The 20,523-nt window shown below is 31.2% G+C and overlaps 2 protein-coding genes across 2 annotated transcripts; both read left to right on the top strand.

Moving 5' to 3' along the window:
• Positions 1-1,637: 1,637 nt before the first annotated feature.
• LOC122503069 lies at positions 1,638-2,684 on the top strand. Its single transcript, XM_043613490.1, has one exon. It carries the CDS (start codon positions 1,638-1,640, stop codon positions 2,682-2,684), a length of 1,047 nt encoding a protein of 348 aa, XP_043469425.1.
• Positions 2,685-2,745: 61 nt separating this feature from the next.
• On the top strand, positions 2,746-4,713 carry LOC122503070. Its single transcript, XM_043613491.1, has one exon. The coding sequence runs from the start codon at positions 2,746-2,748 to the stop codon at positions 4,711-4,713; it is 1,968 nt and encodes a 655-aa protein (XP_043469426.1).
• The last annotated feature ends 15,810 nt before the right edge of the window (positions 4,714-20,523 follow it).

Consider the following 20,523-nt stretch of genomic DNA (forward strand, 5'->3'; position numbering starts at 1 on the left):
TCATAGACATTTTCATGTAAAAAAATTGTAATATTTTATTTTAATATAAAATTTATATAATAAAAAATAATATTTTTTTAATTGATGAAAATATTAAAGCCAAGATTTTAAAACTTTCTTAAATATAAATTTTTTATTAAGATAAATAATATTATATAAATAACTAGCTGTCGTACTCGTCTTCGACGGGTTTTAGTTTCTGTTTGGTTTCTCAAAATTTAAATTGCTTTATGCCTTTTTGTATGATACATATATATTACAATAGTTACACACTTTCTACAAATTCCAAGAGAAAAAGGAAACATCTGCAAATCATAAAATTGTAATGATTTAAAAACTATATTACCTATTTACAAAAGTTTTGAAAAACATGTTATCTTAGGATTTTATACCTTCTTTACTTAAGCTGCTAAAACCCATTAAAGGCACGTAAACTTAAGATAAAAATCAACCTAATAAAAAGATTAACCACTCGAGACCCAGGTAATAACTGCAGGGTTTTGCATCCGCAAATGAAACTCGCCATTTTTACCTTCGTGGGTTTTTCCAAAATTTTCGGGTTGTTTTGGTACACATCGGAACTCTTGTAATTCCGATCTAGGTATATACCTCAACTTGCCTTCAGCAAAATATGAAAGACACTTACATTACTTTTCGACAATTGACTTGTACGGTTCAAGCACAAGTCTTCACAAAATGTATCACATAAACCTTTTGGTTAACTTTTATGTATAAATTACAGTATGCATTTTATTTAATAAATACAGTTGTTCAGTAATTTAAATTACTTTCAAGTCTTTTATTGAATTACAACCTTAATTCAATTTTAAAAACAACTACACACAACATTTTGGTCCTTCGAGCCGGATTTCTTACAGTGAAAAGTGAACTTGTGAATAATTGTTCCGGAAACTGCAAGATATTTCGTTGAAAATTATATCAATAATATTTCAAATGAAGTTATGCATATATATGTATATAAATTCACTAGTGATTTCAAAATTAGTGATCGAATAAGTGTTTGATGATTTCAAAATCTTGCACAAATACAAGTGAATACCAAGCTGTTTTAGTAATTCCAAAACTAAAATTCTGCAAATTAAAATAGACTTTCATATGAACACATGTGCCTTGTGAAATTGCAAGTATTTGAACATCAAAATTATAATGTTCAAATTGAGTACATATGAACTGTGACTTTTAAATAACTAATCAGTTATTCAGTAACAAAATTAAAGAAGTTTTTAATACCTTTAAACAATTAAAAATTTTTAGTGAACTTTTAATGACAATTAGTGAGTGGAACCCTGAACGTTTTTACGGTTTCTATAGAGACATTTAAAAAAGATAATTTCATAAGAATTACAATTTCTTGAAAATGGATTAACAAATTTTCATCGAAGAAACCAGCAGGATTCCAAGAGGAGGTGAACATCACTACATCAGGTCAAAGGAAAGGTGAATCTTCAAATCCATTCCAATTGAAGAAATATTTCATTATCATCAATCGGCTGACTTCGAAGTAGTAAGTTTAGTGGTTTACCAATAGTCCTAATCCTTTTTTACATTTTCATATGTTATCTCTATATGTCAAGTGTTAATGTTCTGAATTAAGAGTGAGATATAAATTTTCAATTATGGCGTTGACTCTTGAACAATTAAAAATTAAACGCGGTAGTATAAAAGCATCGGTGACGAAATTTGAAACTGCGTTGAGAAAAATAAACGATGATACTGATTTATTTTCATTAGATTTAGAAGGTCGCTTGAGCAGACATAACTCCTTATGGGAAGAATTTGATAATATTCAAAAACAAATAGAAGAGTTATTACCTGGTGAGGAAAACAAGCAAATTCATGAAACAGAACATTTAACTTTTGAAGATCGGTTTTATGAAATTAGCGGGTTAGCAAAAAAATTCCTTCAAAGACTTGAATTATCGACAAGGTCTGTACAATCTTCCTCGCGTACAAATTCAGTTCAAAATTTAGAATCCCATGAAATACCAACTCAAAGACGGACGCACTTCCCTTCTCATTTCCAACTGCCAAAAATTGAGACACCTGTTTTTCATGGTACATTTGACACATGGCTTGCATTTTATGATTCTTTTAAGTCGATGTGCCATGATAATCAGGATATTCCAAATATCAGTAAATTTATGTATTTAAGAGCATGTTTGAGAGATGAAGCAACCGAAGTCATTGCGTCGCTAGAAACAACTGCTGATAATTATTTGATTGCTTGGGAACTTTTAAAGAATCGTTATGATAATCGCAAGTTTATTGTAGAAAATCATATCAAAACTTTATTTGAACTTCCCGCACTTTCAAAGGAATTTACAGCACGCACATTGCTTGATAATTTACAAAAACATCTTAGAGCATTAAAGGCATTAAATCAACCTGTTGAACAATGGGACAGTTTAATTGTTTATTTAATTAAACTAAAGTTTAATAATTATATACGCGAAAGATGGGATGAAGCCACGGGAACGACTCAACTTCCCACGGTTAAAGATTTAATTTCGTTTTTAGAAAAAAGATCAGTTATTGAGGCCAATCATTCCACATTCAAATCTGTTAATTCTTCGAAGACTAATTCCAAACACTCGTCTAACATTCGATCTAATTCAAAACCACCATCAACATGTTTATCAACTACAGTTTCAGGAAAACTGTAAAGTATCGTGTTCTCTTTGTTCACAAAAACATCCTTTGTATTCATGTGCTCAATTTCTAAACATGTCTACCCAAGAACGTTATGATTTTGTTAAAAAGGCTGCAATTTGTCATAATTGTTTTTTACAAAATCATCGCACAATCGACTGTCGAAAACAGCCGTGTCAAAAATGTAAAAAAGACATAATACACTTTTACACTTTGAACCCAAAATTCAAACAGAAACAAATTGCAACACCACAGAGTCATGTACAACAGCCTAAAAGTCCATCTCATGTAATTTTAGGAACAGCAGTAGTTGAAATTTTAGATAAAAATGGTCAATATCATAAATGTAGGGCTCTTCTCGATTGTTGCTCACAATGTAATTCAATTACTGATAAATTTGCTACAATTCTCGGACTGCGTAAAAAACCAGTCAATTTTCAACTCAATGGTGTAGAGAATTTACAAACAAAAATTAAATACTCTACATCAACCACGATTAAATCTTGTTTCAGCAACATCAAGCGTGAAATGTCATTTCTTGTTTTCTCAGAGATTTCTAGTCAAATGCCTTCCATATCAATTGAAAACAAATCATTCCAAATTCCAAGCCACGTTTGTCTTGCCGATCCAGAATTTCATATGCCAGCCGAAATAGATATTTTAATAGGAGCTGAATTTTATTATGAACTTTTAGGTTCCGGTCAAATTAAAGTGCCAGGACAAACGGCTATTTTGCAAGAAACTAAGTTAGGTTGGATTATCGCAGGTCGCTACACAAATCCAAATGTTAGTAACTCCAATCCTATTCAAACTTCATGTAATTTAATTAAATTCCAAGATTTACCAATTTTGTGGGAATTAGAACCAGACGATTCTTCAAAAATACGTTCGAAAGAAGAAGAAATGTGTGAAGCACATTATTCTCAGAACGTTTCGCGAGATGAAAAGGGGTATACAGTAAAACTTCCTTTTAATGGAAAAGAAAATGATCTGGGAAATTCTCGTAATTCAGCCCTATATAGATTCCAAGCATTAGAGAAAAAGTTTGCGAAAAAGCCAGAATTTAAAAAACAATACGTTGAATGTATTGAAAGTTATTTCGATGAAGGACATATGGAAGAAATTATTGACGATGAAAATAGTGAGGGGGGATATTATTTACCACATCACACGGTATTCAAAGAAAATAGCCTTTCTTCTAACACAAGAGTAGTTTTTGATGGTTCAACAGAAACGTCAACCGGACTCTCTTTAAATGACACTCTATTGGTTGGACCCGTTATACAGGATAATCTTGTATCTATTTTAACTAGATTTCGTTCATTTAAATATGTGCTTACAGCAGATATTCAGCAGATGTATAGACAAATTCGAATAAGTCCCGAAGATTCCCTGTTTCAAAAAATTCTGTGGCGTTCGGATCAATCCGAACCGATAAAAATATTTGCATTAAATAGAGTAACATTTGGTACAGCCTGTGCTCCATTTTTAGCAATTCGTACATTAGCTCAACTCGCTTCAGATGAAAGTGAATCATATCCTGAAGCGGCAAGGGTATTAAAAAATGATTTTTATGTCGACGATATGTTGTCAGGATCTCAAACATTTGAAGATGCTATGAAACTTAGAGATGAACTAATACAACTTCTTTCCAAGGGTGGGTTTAATTTACGCAAATGGGCGTCAAATGATCCCAATTTGATCAAAGATCTGTCCTCTGAATCTTCCGATTCCCTACAAACGTTAGATCATTCAGAAATAGTAAAAACGTTAGGATTACATTGGGATGCAAAGTCCGATTCTATTTTGTATACCACGAAGTTGTCAGAGTTAAAGGGACCCATAACACGACGTAGTATTTTAGCCGAAATCGCAAAATTATTCGATCCTCTCGGTTTAGTACAACCAGTTATTATAATTGGCAAAATTTTAATTCAAGAATTATGGAAAACAAAACTTGCATGGGATGATCCTGTTTCACCTGAAATTCAAAAGGCGTGGCTCCAATACACTAATGACCTCCCATTGTTAAATAAATTTTAATTTAACATATGTATTGTAATGACAGGTGCAACAGAATTTCAACTCCATAGATTTTGTGATGCCAGTGAAAAGGCATATGGAGCTTGTCTATATCTTCGATCATCCGATAATAAAGGCAATCATGAATCTGCTCTTATTTGCTCAAAATCACGTGTTGCTCCAATAAAAACTGAAACTCTTCCAAGCTTTCCCGACGAATTAATATCTTTAAAACGTAACGGGACAGTCGACTCGAAAAGTAGTCTCTTTAAATTGAATCCTTTCCTAGACCAGGATCTTATTAAGGTGGGGGGAAGACTCGAACACGCAAACATACCTGATACACAAAAACATCCTACCGTTTTACCAAAACATCACAACGTCACAAGAATAATCATTCGCGATGAGCATTTAAAACGACACCATGCTGGTGCTCAATCAACCTTATACGGGGTTCGCAAATTTTACTGGATTATTAATGGACGCAACACTACGAGACATATTATCAGACAATGTGTTAAATGTTTTCGAGCGAAACCTCCAGAGACAAGGTATTTGATGGGAAATTTATAAAAAGATCGTGTGTCTTTTAAGACACCTTTTACTCACGTAGGGGTGGATTACTGCGGACCTTTTTTTATAAAAGAACACCGTCATAGAAATAGAACTAAGGTAAAAACTTATGTTTCAGTATTTGTTTGTTTGGCCACAAAGGCTGTCCATTTAGAACTTGCAAGTGATTTAACAACAGATGCGTTTATTGCATGCTTAACGCGTTTCTTTTCTCGTCGCGGTGTTGCAAATTCAATTTCATCTGATAATGCTACCAATTTTGTTGGAGCGAATAATGAAATAAAAGATCTTTTTAATGTTCTTCGTGCTTATGAAGAAAGTAAAGAAGTTCAAAATTATTTGTCAAAAAAGGAAGTTATTTGGCATTTTATACCACCTCGAGCCCCACACTTCGGTGGTCTCTGGGAAGCTGCAGTAAAATCTTTTAAGGTTAACTTTGTACGCACTGCAGGCAACTCACTCTTAACGTATGAACAACTTCACACGTATGTAGTAGAGATTGAATCAATCCTGAATTCCCGTCCTCTTACTCCTTTATCATCAGATCCAAACGATTTTCTCCCTTTAACACCTGGTCATTTTTAATTGGTAGACCAATGACTAGCTTACCACAATCAGACTTGCGCAACGTTCCATAGGTTAAATTGTTGGCAGACCGCTCAACAAATGAAACCACATTTTTGGAACCGATGGTATAAGGAATACCTTAACGAACTAATTTCCAGGAGTAAATGGCGAGCTGTCACAGATCAAAGTACCATTAAACTTGGTACACTGGTGGTCATCAAGGAAGACAATATGCCCCCAATGGCATGGAAGTTGGCGCGTATAATCGCGACCCACCCAGGAAAGGATGGTGTTATTCGTACAGTTACTGTGCAAAGTCCAAATAGTGCTTACATACGACCATTAACATTTATCCCTTTTATTGAACGTAGGCAGTTCAAGGGGGCCGACATGTTTGGTTTATCAAAATTTAAACTAAAATTGCTTTATGCCTTTTTGTATGATACATATATATTACAATAGTTACACACTTTCTACAAATTCCAAGAGAAAAAGGAAACATCTGCAAATCATAAAATTGTAATGATTTAAAAACTATATTACCTATGTACAAAAGTTTTGAAAAACATGTTATCTTAGGATTTTATACCTTCTTTACTTAAGCTGCTAAAACCCATTAAAGGCACGTAAACTTAAGATAAAAATCAACCTAATAAAAAGATTAACCACTCGAGACCCAGGGAATAACTGCAGGGTTTTGCATCCGCAAATGAAACTCGCCATTTTTACCTTCGTGGGTTTTTCCAAAATTTTCGGGTTGTTTCGGTACACATCGGAACTCTTGTAATTCCGATCTAGGTATATACCTCAACTTGCCTTCAGCAAAATATGAAAGACACTTACATTACTTTTCGACAATTGACTTGTACGGTTCAAGCACAAGTCTTCACAAAATGTATCACATAAACCTTTTGGTTAACTTTTATGTATAAATTACAGTATGCATTTTATTTAATAAATACAGTTGTTCAGTAATTTAAATTACTTTCAAGTCTTTTATTGAATTACAACCTTAATTCAATTTTAAAAACAACTACACACAACAGTTTCTACCAATACATTTAACAATGTTTCTACCAATCTGGAAAATCAGAAAAAAGCCGAGAATTTAATTTGCCCGGAAAATTAATAATTAGTTACCAATAGCTATTTCGGTAGTATAATATTACTATTTGAATAGTCTCCACTTTTTAGCAAAAAATAAAAAATTAACAAAAATTCAAAAAACCGAATTTCTTAAAATTCAACATTTGTCCTTCTTTCTTATTGCATTTAGCTTCATTATTTTTGTGCTCTTCAATAATAATTTACTTATTAAAAATTCTCCACCCTTTGGTGAAAAATCTAAAATTATGTAAAATTAGCAAAAATTTAAAAAACTGAATTTCTTAAAATTCAACATTTTTTCTTCTTTTTTATGGCATCTAGCTTTATTATTTTTGTGCTCTTCAAAAATATTTTACGTATTTAGTAGTCTCTAACCTTTGGTAAAAAATATAAATTATGGAAAATTAGCAAAAATTCAAAAAACTGAATTTCTTCAAATTCAACATTTTTTCTTCTCTTTTATGGCATTTAGCTTCATTATTTTTGTGATCTTCAAAAATAATTCACTGATTTTAAAGTCTCCACCCTTTGGCAAAAAATATAAAATTATGGAAAATTAACAAAAATTCAAAAAACTGAATTTCTTAAAATTCAACATTTTTCCTTCTTTTTTATTGCATTTAGCTTTAATATTTTTGTGCTCTTCAAAAATAATTTACTTATTTAATAGTCTCCACCCTTTGGTAAAAAATCTAAAATTATGGAAAATTAACAAAAATTCAAAAAACCGAATTTCTTAAAATTCAACATTTGTCCTTCTTTCTTATTGCATTTAGCTTTATTATTTTTGTGCTCTTCAAAAATACTTTACTTATTTAATAGTCTCCAACCTTTGGTAAAAAATCTAAAATTATCGAAAATTAGCAAAAATTTAAAAAACTGAATTTCTTAAAATTCAACATTTTTTTTTCTTTTTTATTGCATCGAGCTTTATTATTTTTGTGCTCTTCAAAAATATTTTACGTATTTAGTAGTCTCCAACCTTTGGTAAAAAATATAAATTATGGAAAATTAGCAAAAATTCAAAAAACCGAATTTCTTAAAATTCAATATTTTTCCTTCTTTTTTATGGCATTTAGCTTTATTATTTTTGTGCTCTTCAAAAATATTTTACTTATTTAAAAGTCTCCATTCTTTGGCAAAAAATCTAAAATTATGGAAAATTATCATAAAATATCTATCTATATATATAAAATCAGACTTTTGTCTGTACATTGCTCAGAACTTTAAATTTCGCACATAATTATTCGTTTTAGGCATCAAGGATTCCAAATATACCAATAAAAAATTTCGTGTATGTATGTATGTATGTATGTAGTATGTATGTATGTGTGTCGGTATGTCAGAGAATCTTTGTTCGCGCATCACTTAAAAACGGCTGAACCATTTGAAACCAAATTTGGCAGAATGTTAGACCTTGGGCCAAGGAAGGTTTATAAATTTACAGATTTGAAAAATATTAATTAGAACGGGAGATAATCAATTTTTTCGAAAAATTCAAAAACCAAAATTTTCTAATTTTACATTTTTTTTAAAATGCTTTCAAACTTTCTATAATTAAGTATAACATGTTATTTAGTCACATTTTAGAATATTTTTGCCAAAAATAATGTCCTATAACTAAGATGTAAGTATAAAATTTTTTTTTAAAAATTCAAAAAATCGAAATTTTTAAAATTTTATATTTTTTTATGAATTGCTTTCAAACTCTCTATAATTGAGTATTACATGTTATTAAGTCAAATTTTAGCATAATTTTTCCAATAATACGGTCCTATAACTAAGATGTAAGTATAAAAACGATTTCGAAAAATTCAAAAAATCGCAAATTTCCAAATTTTATATTTTTTAATGGACTGCTTTTAAACTATGTATAATTAATCATTTCATGTTATTTAGTCACATTTTAGCATAATTTTTTAAAAAATAATATTTTATTACTAAGATTAAAGTATAAAAATGTTTTCAAAAAATTTTAAAAATCACAAATTTTACATGTTTTGATGATTTGCTTTTAAACTCTGTATAATTGAGTGTTACATGTAATTTAGTCATATTTTAGCATAATTTTGCACAAAAAATGATATGACTAAGATGTAAGTATAAAAATATTTTCCATATCAAAAAATCGAAAAAATTATAATTGTTATTAATTACTATCAAGTTTAATTCAGCAGTATTTTTGGGGTTAGGGGAGACTGGGGTAAACCCGCTCACAGGGTAAACCCGCTCACTAGCGATTTTACGCTATAAACTCAACTTAAGATGGAGATATTGGTACTGTGAATAGTACTTAACATTCAACTTATATTAACGAACTTTCGTTTAGTTTCATGAATTCAACATAGAATCAGAGGCGATCAAATGTTTTTAGAGGTATCAGAAAAAAAACGTTTTTTGGATTTTTAAGTTTTTCGATCATTATTTTTGAGTCTTAATTTATTTGGCGAATTTTTTTTGTTGCTATTGGATGTCCTTCTTCGAAGTACATATATAGTTTTGTCTTATTTTAAAAAGATTTAATTAAATTTATTCTAAAGTGTGAGGAATACACTCAGGGTAAAGTCGCTCACGTGAAGTCGGGGTAAAGCCGCTCATTTATTTTTAAATTTAAAATTTAGAATAAAATAATTTCACGTATTATATTTTAACAATAACTAAATTTATGACTTGTTAAAACCAAAATTGTAACTACATTTCACTTTCTCTTAATAAAATATAACACTATTTAAATCCATAGTTATAATTCATGAAATCTATGTTCATTATTTATTAAACCAATTTGTTGTTTATGGAAATGTTTATATAACTCATAAATTATCAATAATAAATCATACTTAAGACGGGAATAAGACGAACTTTAATATTTAAAAAATAAAACTGTTCCGTCTTGAAAAGATAAAGTGAGCGGGTTTACTCTGGAAAATTGTGATTTCGAAATTTGGTATGTTTATTAAAAAGTTTCTCTAAGTAAAACTAAAAAAGATAAATCAAAAACTCTTTTTTATTTTTTTAGTAGAAATCATAAGCTTTCATATGATATAAATTAACTTGGATTTAGAGAATAATTTCCTAGATTTTAGCCGATCTGAAAAAAGTGAGCGGGTTTACCCCAGTCTACCCTATTTTTATTTTATGAAAATACTCTTTTTTAAGAAAATATGTTATATACCAGTACCAGTCTTTGACGGGATTTAGTTTACCATAATAGAATTGACAAAGTGTCTACCAATTGCGCGGGGAAACCGATAAATAGCTGGGAGTTTAATTTGACCAGGAAAAACCGGGAATTTTCTTATCAAATTAAAAAAGTTTTATTATATTAATTTGATTTTAAAAACTGCTTTTTACTTTAATTTTTATTGTCTAATTGTCTAATTGTGAGACAATTATTTATAATTAGACTCTTCTTTGACTCCCCTCACAGCATCGGGATATTCAGGATATTCCAGAGACGTCCTGGGGATATCGATTTGTTTTCGGAAGTTTGGATATCCCTGGAATATCATCTGGATATCCATGGACGTCCCTAGGATATCCCAGAGATATCCAAACTTCCGAAAACAAATCGATATCCCCAGGACGTCTCTGGGATATCTTGAATATCCCGGTGCTGTGAGGGTCCAAAAGCTGGTGTAAATTTAGGATTAATTTTTAATACATTAATTGCAGTACTACAAACGCACAAAGTACTACAAGTTGCCAAATACTGTTCCTGAATATCAAATTTGATAGAAAAAAATCTATCACTGATTGAAATAGTAATATTTTCCTCACGAAATAGTTAATGGTAACTAATTATTAGTTTTTCCCAGTAAAATTTAATTCCCGGCTACTTCCTGGTTGGTAGAAACCCTATCAAATGTATTAGCCGAAACTAAAACCCGTCGAAGACGGGTCCGACAGCTAGTTTATTATAAAACATCTCCATTTTTAAAGTCTCTGAACTTCTTTCAATTAAAGAATACTGAATAAATTGGATAAATAATTATGAATTGCATTATTTTGACGTCAAAATCTTAATCAGAGACCTTAAAAATACTACTGAATTAAACTTGATAGTAATTAATAACAATTATAAATTTTTCGATTTTTTGATATCGAAAATATTTCATATCGTTCATATCGTTTTTTGTGCAAAATTATGCGAAAATGTGACTAAATAACATGTAATACTCAATTATACAGTGTTTAAAAGCAATTCATTAAACAATGTAAACTTTGTAAACTTGCGATTTTTTTAATTATTTGTAAACTTTTTTATACTTAAATCTTAAAATTATGCTAAAATGAGACTAAATAACATGTAATACTTAATTATAGATAGTTTAAAAGCAGTCCATTAAAAAGTATCAAATTTGGAAATTTGCGATTTTTTGAATTTTTCGAAATCATTTTTATACTTACGTCTTAGTTATAGGACAGTACTTTTTTAAAAATTATGCTAAAATTTGACTAAATAACATGTAATACTTAATTATAGAGAGTTTAAAAGCAATTTATTAAAAAATATCAAATTTAAAAAATTTCGATTTTTTGAATTTAAAAAAAAATGTTATACTTACATCTTAGTTATAGGACATTATTTTTGGCAAAACTATTCTAAAATGTGACTAAATAACATGTTATACTCAATTATAGAAAGTTTAAAAGCATTTTTTAAAAAAATGTAAAATTTGAAAATTTTTTATTTTTGAATTTTTCGAAAAAATTGAATATCTCTTGTTCTAATTAATATTTTTCAAATCTGTAAATTTATAAACCTTCCTTGGCCCAAGGTCTAACATTCTGCCAAATTTAATTTCAAATGGTTTAGCAGTTTTTAAGTGATGCGCGAACAAAGATTCTGGAATCCTTGATGCCTAAAACGAATAATTATGTGCGAAATTTAAAGTTCTGAGCAATGTACAGACCAACCAATAAAAAATTTCGTGTATGTATGTATGTATGTATGTATGTATGTATGTGTGTCAGTATGTCAAAGAATCTTTGTTCGCGCATCACTTAAAAACGGCTGAACTATTTGAAATTAAATTTGTCAGAATGTTAGACCTTGGGCCAAGGAAGGTTTATAAATTTACAGATTTGAAAAATATTAATTAGAACGGGAGATATTCAATTTTTTCGAAAAATTCAAAAACCAAAAATTTTCAAATTTTACACTTTTTTTAAAATGCATTCAAACTTTCTATAATTAAGTATAACATGTTATTTAGTCACATTTTAGAATAGTTTTGCCAAAAACAATGTCCTATAACTAAGATGTAAGTATAAATTTTTTTTTTAAATTCAAAAAATCGAAATTTTTCAAATTTTATATTTTTTAGTAAATTGCTTTTAAACTCTCTATAATTAAGTATTACATGTTATTTAGTCAAATTTTAGCATAATTTTTAAAAAAGTACTGTCCTATAACTAAGACGTAAGTATAAAAATGATTTCGAAAAATTCAAAAAATCGCAAATTTCCAAATTTTATATTTTTTAATGGACTGCTTTTAAACTATGTATAATTAATCATTTCATGTTATTTAGTCACATTTTAGCATAATTTTTTAAAAAATAATATTTTATAACTAAGATTAAAGTATAAAAATGTTTTCAAAAAATTTTAAAAATCACAAATTTTACATGTTTTGATGATTTGCTTTTAAACTCTGTATAATTGAGTGTTACATGTAATTTAGTCATATTTTAGCATAATTTTGCACAAAAAACGATATGACTAAGATGTAAGTATAAAAATATTTTCGATATCAGTAGTAGAGCTATGGGGATCCTGGAACACTTACCGACGGTCGGTAAGGTAGATTTCTTAATAGCTCACTTTCAAGTGTGTTAGGAGGGGTATTCTACTTTACCGACCGAGTTTTTAGTACCGGCTCCCACCGCTAGATGGCGCCATTTTATTTTTTTCTCACTTTAAACCCCCTTGGTGGGGTATTAAAATTTTTATTTTTGAACTTTCAAGTGTGTTAGAGGGGGTGCTCTGTTTTACCGACATCTGGCTGCCACCGAGAGATGGCGCCACCTGTAAATTCAAACCCCCTTGGCGGGAAATTTAAATTTTTTAACTTTCAAGTCGCTTGGTGGGGTATTTTGAATTTCCCACTTAATTTACCGACATTTTTATTTTTGGCTGCCACCGCTAGATGGCGCCACCGTTAAATTCTAAACCCTTTAGCGGGATATTTAAATTTTTATTTTTCAATTTTAAATCCCTTGGTATTTTTTAAGTTTCCCGCTAAAATTACTGACCGAGTTTAATTAGAGGTTGCCTTTGAAAGATGGCGTCACTTTCGATTATCGGCTAATACTCTTGGTGTCCTACTATACTTACCTTACTTACCTAAAGTTACCCTATAATTGGCGCTCACTCCATTAGGCATGCGGTAGGAGTGGAGTCGCGAGTGCGACTGAGGAGTAGCGGGCCTCATCGTAGTGGTCTGTGGAGTGTAGTAGGGAGATGCGCGCGACGCTCGAGTAGTGGGGCGCGGCGTATTGGTGGGGACTGGGGTATAAGTTACGGAGCGCGGGCCACAAGCATCAGTTGCATCTTGAATGGTGCAGCAGACTACTTTCAGGTTTCCAGAGTTCTTAGAATTTTCAGAGTTTTCAAAGTAATTTTCAGAGACAATTTTCAGAGTTTTTTTTTCGTTTTGAATTTAGGAGTTATTGATTCTTTATTATAGGTTTTTTTTATTTTGTGTTCTATTTTGCATTAGTTTTAAGGTGGTGGTGGATTTTTTTCTATTTCAGGGTTTGTTTAGTTTTAAGTGTGTGTTTTTTCAGGTTTTGTTTAGTTTTAAGTGTGTTTCTTTAGTTTATTTACAGGATTTTTTTTAAATTTAGCATTTAAGATGCCAAAGTGCAGACCACAAAAAAGTCTCGACAACGAATCCTCATCGATGAGTTTAACGAAGTTTGTCAGGAGTCTGACAATTTTATTAAATGCGCGGAATGTAAACTCATCAATGTAATGTCAATGACTGGTGATGAAAAATTGATTGCTGCCTGTGAATGGCAAAACAAATGTCAAAGATTTATGAACATTTTCAGGAAATTTTTGCATAACTCTGATTTCTCTTCATCCCAAAGATCTAGGTGCCTAAATTTAAGTCAAAAATTAGAATACTTGCGTTGTCATTTTGATTTGTCAATGAAACAAGGTGCGGGTGTGCAAGTATCGAATGATAGAATGAAATGGGTTGATATTGAAGCAGCATTTGATGAACGGTTGCAAACTAGTGCTATTATAAATTTAGATTACAAGGACATTAATGAGTTCCTTGATGATGCCTTTGCTTTGTTTAAAATTAATATTCAAAAAGCTTTAAACCGTTATGGTCCGTTGAAAGTGTATACCGTTTTGGGGGGGAAATTTGTAAAAGATTCGATTGATGGTAAACAAGAAATGTCTGATCTTAAGACATTTATCGCGAAAACGGCTGAAATTTTTTTAACAACCCCGTTAGACGACTGGTATAATATTAATGTTAAACAGATAACCTTAAAAAGAATTGAAGAATTCCAAGAAAAAGATTCTAATTGGAGACTTCATTCTATTGAAAGGTTAACAGTTAACATTAACAGTTACAATCCTATGAGCGCAAGTTCTTATATTAAATTACCAGCTGTCATTAACTTAAGACATGCCTGCATGAATGTACAAAATGCTGATCAACAATGTTTTAAATGGTCAGTTTTGTCTGCTCTTCATCCAATTGAAAACAATGCACATCGAGTTTCTAAGTATGAGATGTATAAAGACGAACTTAATTTTACAGGAATTAATTTCCCTGTTTCACTTAAAGATGTTCCAAAATTTGAATCTCTAAATCAAAATATTTCAGTAAACGTATACGGACGCTCAAAAAATGATGAAAAATTCAATGTTTATCCATTACATCTCACATCACAGAAAAAACAGCAACATATTAATCTCTTACGTGTGGAAGATCATTACATTGATGAAAGCCTAAGTGAAGAAGAAGAAGACGATCTAACAATCCTTTCTTTTAACTACCACTATGTTTGGATCAAAGACTTATCCAAGCTCGTTGGATCCCAATTGTCAAAGCATAGGTCTAAAAAATACATTTGCGATCGTTGCCTCCATTATTTTGGAAGTGATTTGATGCTTACCGAACACGAAGAAAACTGTAGGAAGATGAACGATACCAGAATTAGGCTGCCGAATCCTGGGAAAAATTTTGTCGAGTTTAAAAATTTTGATAACAAGGAGCGCGTACCTTTTATCATTTACGCGGATTGTGAGAGTCTTTTAATTCCTGCAGATTCACCTCAAGAAGAATCCAATACTGTCGTGATTCAAAATCATAAAACACTCAGTATTGGATTTTATGTAAAATGCGGCTTTAATGACTCTTTGTCTATATACAAAGCATCTCCTCGAGATGAGGAAGATCCTGCTAAATGGTTTTCAAAAGAGCTTAAAGACTTGGCTGACAATTTAAACATTAGATTTCAGAATCCTGTACCTATGGAAGTATTAAGTTTACAACAGCTGACTGATTTTAGATATGCAAGTACATGTCATATTTGTAAAAAGAAATTTGCTCATAGTGATATAAAAGTACGAGACCATTGTCATCTAACCGGGAAGTATCGGGGCCCTGCACATCAAGATTGTAATATTAATTATCATGAATCGTCGACCATACCTGTTGTATTTCATAACCTTAGTGGTTACGATGCTCATTTTATCATCAAAGCTATTGCTACCGAGTTTGACGGTAAAGTTGATCTTCTTCCCATTAATAAAGAAAAGTACATCAGTTTTACAAAGAATATAAAGGGTAGTTCAATAAAATTTCGTTTTATTGACTCTTTTAAGTTTATGGCATCATCATTGGACAAGTTAGCTTCCTATCTCGATGAATATAAAATTGTAAATTTTGTATTTTCAAATTACAGCGACGACAAAATTAAATTGTTAACGAGAAAAGGAGTTTTTCCTTATGAATACATTTACTCTAGGGAAAATCTCGACGAAACAGAATTACCACCTAAAGAAAAATTTTACAGCACTTTGAACGATTCAAATGTTTCAGATGAAGATTACGCACATGCGCAGAAAGTGTGGAGTGAGTTTAATTGTCAGAATCTAGGTGATTATGTGTTCTTGTACATGAAAACGGATATTTTGTTACTTGCGGACATTTTTGAAAATTTCAGGGATCAGTGTTTATTAGCATACGGTTTAGATGCAGCACACTATTATACTACACCGGGTTTGACTTGGGACGCAATGTTAAAGTATACGGAAGTAAGACTTGAACTCTTGACAGACATTGACATGGTAATGCTTATTGAACGAGGAATAAGAGGTGGGATTAGTCAGTGCACTAATCGTTACGCTAAAGCTAACCATCATTACATGGAACAATTTGATAAAAATGAGGACACGTCTTACATCGTATACTTTGACGCAAACAACTTGTACGGTTGGGCAATGATTCAACCGCTTCCGTATGGTGGCTTCGGGTGGGTTGAAAATATTGACAATGATTTTGATTTTAACATTTCAGATGATGGACCAATTGGGTACATCTTGGAAGTTGACCTGGACTATCCAGATCATCTTCATGATAAACATAGCGACTTTCCATTTTGCCCTGAACGCTCGAAGCCACCAGGGTCAAAAGAGGAGAAGCTCCTAACTACCCTCCTACCGAAACAAAAGTACGTTCTCCATTATCGCGCTTTAAAACAAGCTATTGACAGCGGTTTAGTTTTAGTTAAAATCCATCGCGTCTTAAAATTCAAGCAATCTACTTGGCTAAAGAGTTATATTGACTTTAATACCTTGAAGAGAAAAAATGCTAGTAACGAATTCGAGAAAAACTTATTCAAACTAATGAATAACGCGGTATTTGGAAAAACAATGGAGAACGTGCGAAAACATGTAGATGTTAAACTCGTGACAAAGTGGGAGGGTATATATGGAGCTGAAGCACTTATCTCCAAACCTAATTTTCACAGCAGAGCCATTTTTAATGAGAATTTAGTTGCTGTTGAACTTAGGAAAATGGAAGTTTTGATGAACAAACCTTTGTATGTTGGCTTGACTGTTTTGGATGTGTCAAAAACATTAATTTATGACTTCCACTATGATTATATGTTGCAAAAGTATGATGAAAAAAAATTAAAATTATTGTACACCGACACCGATAGCCTGATTTATGAAATAAAGTGCTCCGACATTTACACTGATATGAAACAAGATATTCATAAATTCGACACTTCTGATTACGCAGCAAATAATATTTACGGTATTCCGCAAGCCAACAAAAAAATATTAGGTTTGATGAAGGATGAATGCTGTGGAAAAATTGTGACTGAATTTGTTGGCTTGCGGAGCAAAATGTATAGTGTGCGAGTTGAAGGGAAAGATTTAATAAAAAAGGCTAAAGGTGTTAAAGCTGGAGTTGTAAAAAAAGATATTAGTTTTGAAGATTATGTGTACTGTCTGCGAAATGTTAAAATTCAATCCAGGACGCAATATTGTATTCAGTCAAAACTGCATAATGTACAAACATTAAAACAAACGAAAATTGCCCTCAGTCCTTATGTCGATAAGAGGTATCTTTTAGAAAACAGCACCGACACCCTTGCATGGGGACACTATAAAATTCTAGAAATCGACGATGATGAACCAATGTAAATAGAAAAAAAAATTATTTGTTACAGAGAGGAGGAGGATATGGTTGTTTGAATAAAAGACGTTCACTTTATTTTCTGTCTACTTTATTTTAAAAAAACCTTAATCTAGTTACATTAACTTGTTATAACTTTAAACTATATTTTAACTTATTTTAACTTTACTTTAACTTATTGTAACTAAATTTTAACTTATTTTAACTTTACTTTAACTTATTTTAACGTTACTTTAACATTCGTTTAACATTACTTTAACTATACTTTAACGTTACTTTAACTATACTTTAACTATACTTTAACTATATTACATATCAGATTTTTTTATCCAACTATTGTGTGAGCTATCAAATCCAAGCCATTTCACGTATACATCATTACCACGAGTCTTGAGAACTTTCTCTACAAGGTAAACATCTGGATATTGGACTTTCAGCAACTCTTCTTCGTAGAAACCACCTTCGATGGGTTGATTTTGGTAATCTTTCAGCTTGTATGTAACTGGTTTTGTTGATTCAACTTTATCCACGGTGAATATTTCCGTTGTCCAGTTGGGAGTATATCCTTTTTCAAAGATATTTTTAAATTTGCTAACTCGAACTCTGTCTCCAACTTTGAATTTTGATCTTTTCAGCGGAATTCTACGTAGTTTACGGATACGTCTCAGCAGTTCTCTTGTATCTTCTACGGTGACATCTTTGGGTTTCATACCAATAGTACGATGCTTTTTATTATTGTACTTTGTCATGAGAGTTGGTAAAAGATTAATCCATTTATAATTGCCTTGCAAGCTGAATTCAGGCCACATCATATTTTTTAGAGTGCGGTTAAATCTTTCAACAATTGAGGCTTTCAAATTACTATAGGTAGAATAGAGATTAATGTTAAATTCTTGCATTAAACTCTTAAATTCAGAATTGTAAAATTCTTTGCCTCTATCAGTGTGCAAATTTTTTGGAATTCGACCTTGTTTGAGAATAGTTTTCATAGCCAAAGAAATATCCTTTCCATTCTTACTCTTTACAGCTACAGCCCAGGCATATTTGGAAAATATGTCTATAACTGTGAGCATGTATTTGAAACCTTTATTAGAATAAGAATAAGGTACCATTTCAACCAAATCTGCTTGCCAGGTTTCATCGATGCCACGCATTTGAACTTTTCGACGAGGATAATTTTTTCTAGCTTGTTTATGCAGTTCAGTTACAACTGTTAATTTTTGATCAGCCATCACTGTTGAATAAATTTAGCCTCTTTGATAATGTAATTTTGCTGTGATTCAATTTTTTTAAGTTTTTCGTTTACTTTATCCTCGATAATTAGGATATAAAGATTCAAATCATCAATAGCTGATCTTAAAGAAGATGTAATTTGAAAAACTGTTTTTCTCTCGTTTTTAATAATTTTCTGTGCAAGTCTTAAATTTACAGCGTCTCGTTGCTTTTCAGCGTCTTGAACGTTGCAAAGTCTTTTGTTATCAATGTCGTATTGTTCACTTGGAGTAATTTTAAAACCAATTCCAGAAGGTCCAGGAAGTCCACGACTTGCAAGAGGCCGTGACAAGGGATGTCCAAACACATCAATGCTCATTTTAATACTAAGCTCTATTTGCTTGTACTCTCCTAATATATAATGCGAGCTTCACGTAGTTCTTCGATGATTGACATAATTTCATTATTATGGCTTGGATTACCAGCTTGCTGTGATGCTACTAGCAGACGTAAACGGTCAACTAGTTAATTGGGATCATCCCAATAGATGTAGTCTGGGTTAAATTGTTTCTTTGAAATCATAAATTGAGGTAATTTCTTTCCAAGCTTCTTCTTCTTCAAAACACCACTACCCTTTTTTGGCGTACCCTTAAAAAGTTTTGAAATGACAACAGTGTATTTAGAACTCCTGGTTACGTTGACAAGTCCACTGGAACTATAATTTTTTCGGTGTGCATTTGTAGCTACAAGAATTTCTTTATAATTTTCCAAATCATCTGAACTTATTAATGCAGGATTAGGTTCTTGTCGAAATAAAAGTTCAAGCAACCCAGCAGTTTTTAAATATTTTTTCTTTCCAGCAAGTTGAATATGTGAACCTTCTAAATCAACTAGTGTATCACCAATAATAAAAAAACCATTAGGAAGCTTACGTACTCCATAAACCATATCTAAAAAACTTTTCCTATTTTTATTCAATAATTGAATAAACTTATTTGTCAAATTTTCATAATTAAGTTCTTCTCCTTCTTCTTCAAACTTGTTGCTCTTATCAAATAGATTGTCATTGAGTAGTCTTTTATCAAATTCCTCTTCCTCATCAACAGCAGTTGAGAAAGAAAAATCATTTTCCTCCTTTTTAACTTTTTCTTTCTTAATATTTTTGAAAGGTATGTCAGTTATGTTCACCAGCTTTTCCAGGGGTGTTACTATTGGTTGAAAAGTTTCTTTCAATACTGTTTCTGCAGCCTCTTTACCCATTTTGAGTAAACGATGTTTCCGCCTAATAGCATCACTTGCTTTTGCTATTTGACGAAGCGTTTCTTGCTCTTTTCGGTACATGTTTTCTTCGAGACAATATAAACTATACTAATTAAAAATTCAATGAACTTCTTGTATTTATAGTGAAATAAAGCAATCAAATCCTCTTCTATACCTTCCCTCATTAAAATTACGGTCCTTATCAATAACAACAAAACCATATTTGTCAGATTTCCAACATTCTGAACATAAATCGCGAAATTGAGTATAACTCATATCTGTATTAACATGATCTTCGTATACATGTTTCAGATTCTTTTCATCTTGTCTAAATAGAACCAATAAATTAACATTATCTCGAACAAGATGTTTAGGAATACGAGCATACGTTTGACATAAATAGAAACTGTCAACGTTTACATGTCTGCCCATAC

Source organism: Leptopilina heterotoma, unplaced genomic scaffold (genome assembly GCF_015476425.1).
Source record: "Leptopilina heterotoma isolate Lh14 unplaced genomic scaffold, ASM1547642v1 Lhet_242, whole genome shotgun sequence".
In the NCBI taxonomy this organism is placed as follows: Eukaryota; Metazoa; Arthropoda; class Insecta; order Hymenoptera; family Figitidae; genus Leptopilina; species Leptopilina heterotoma.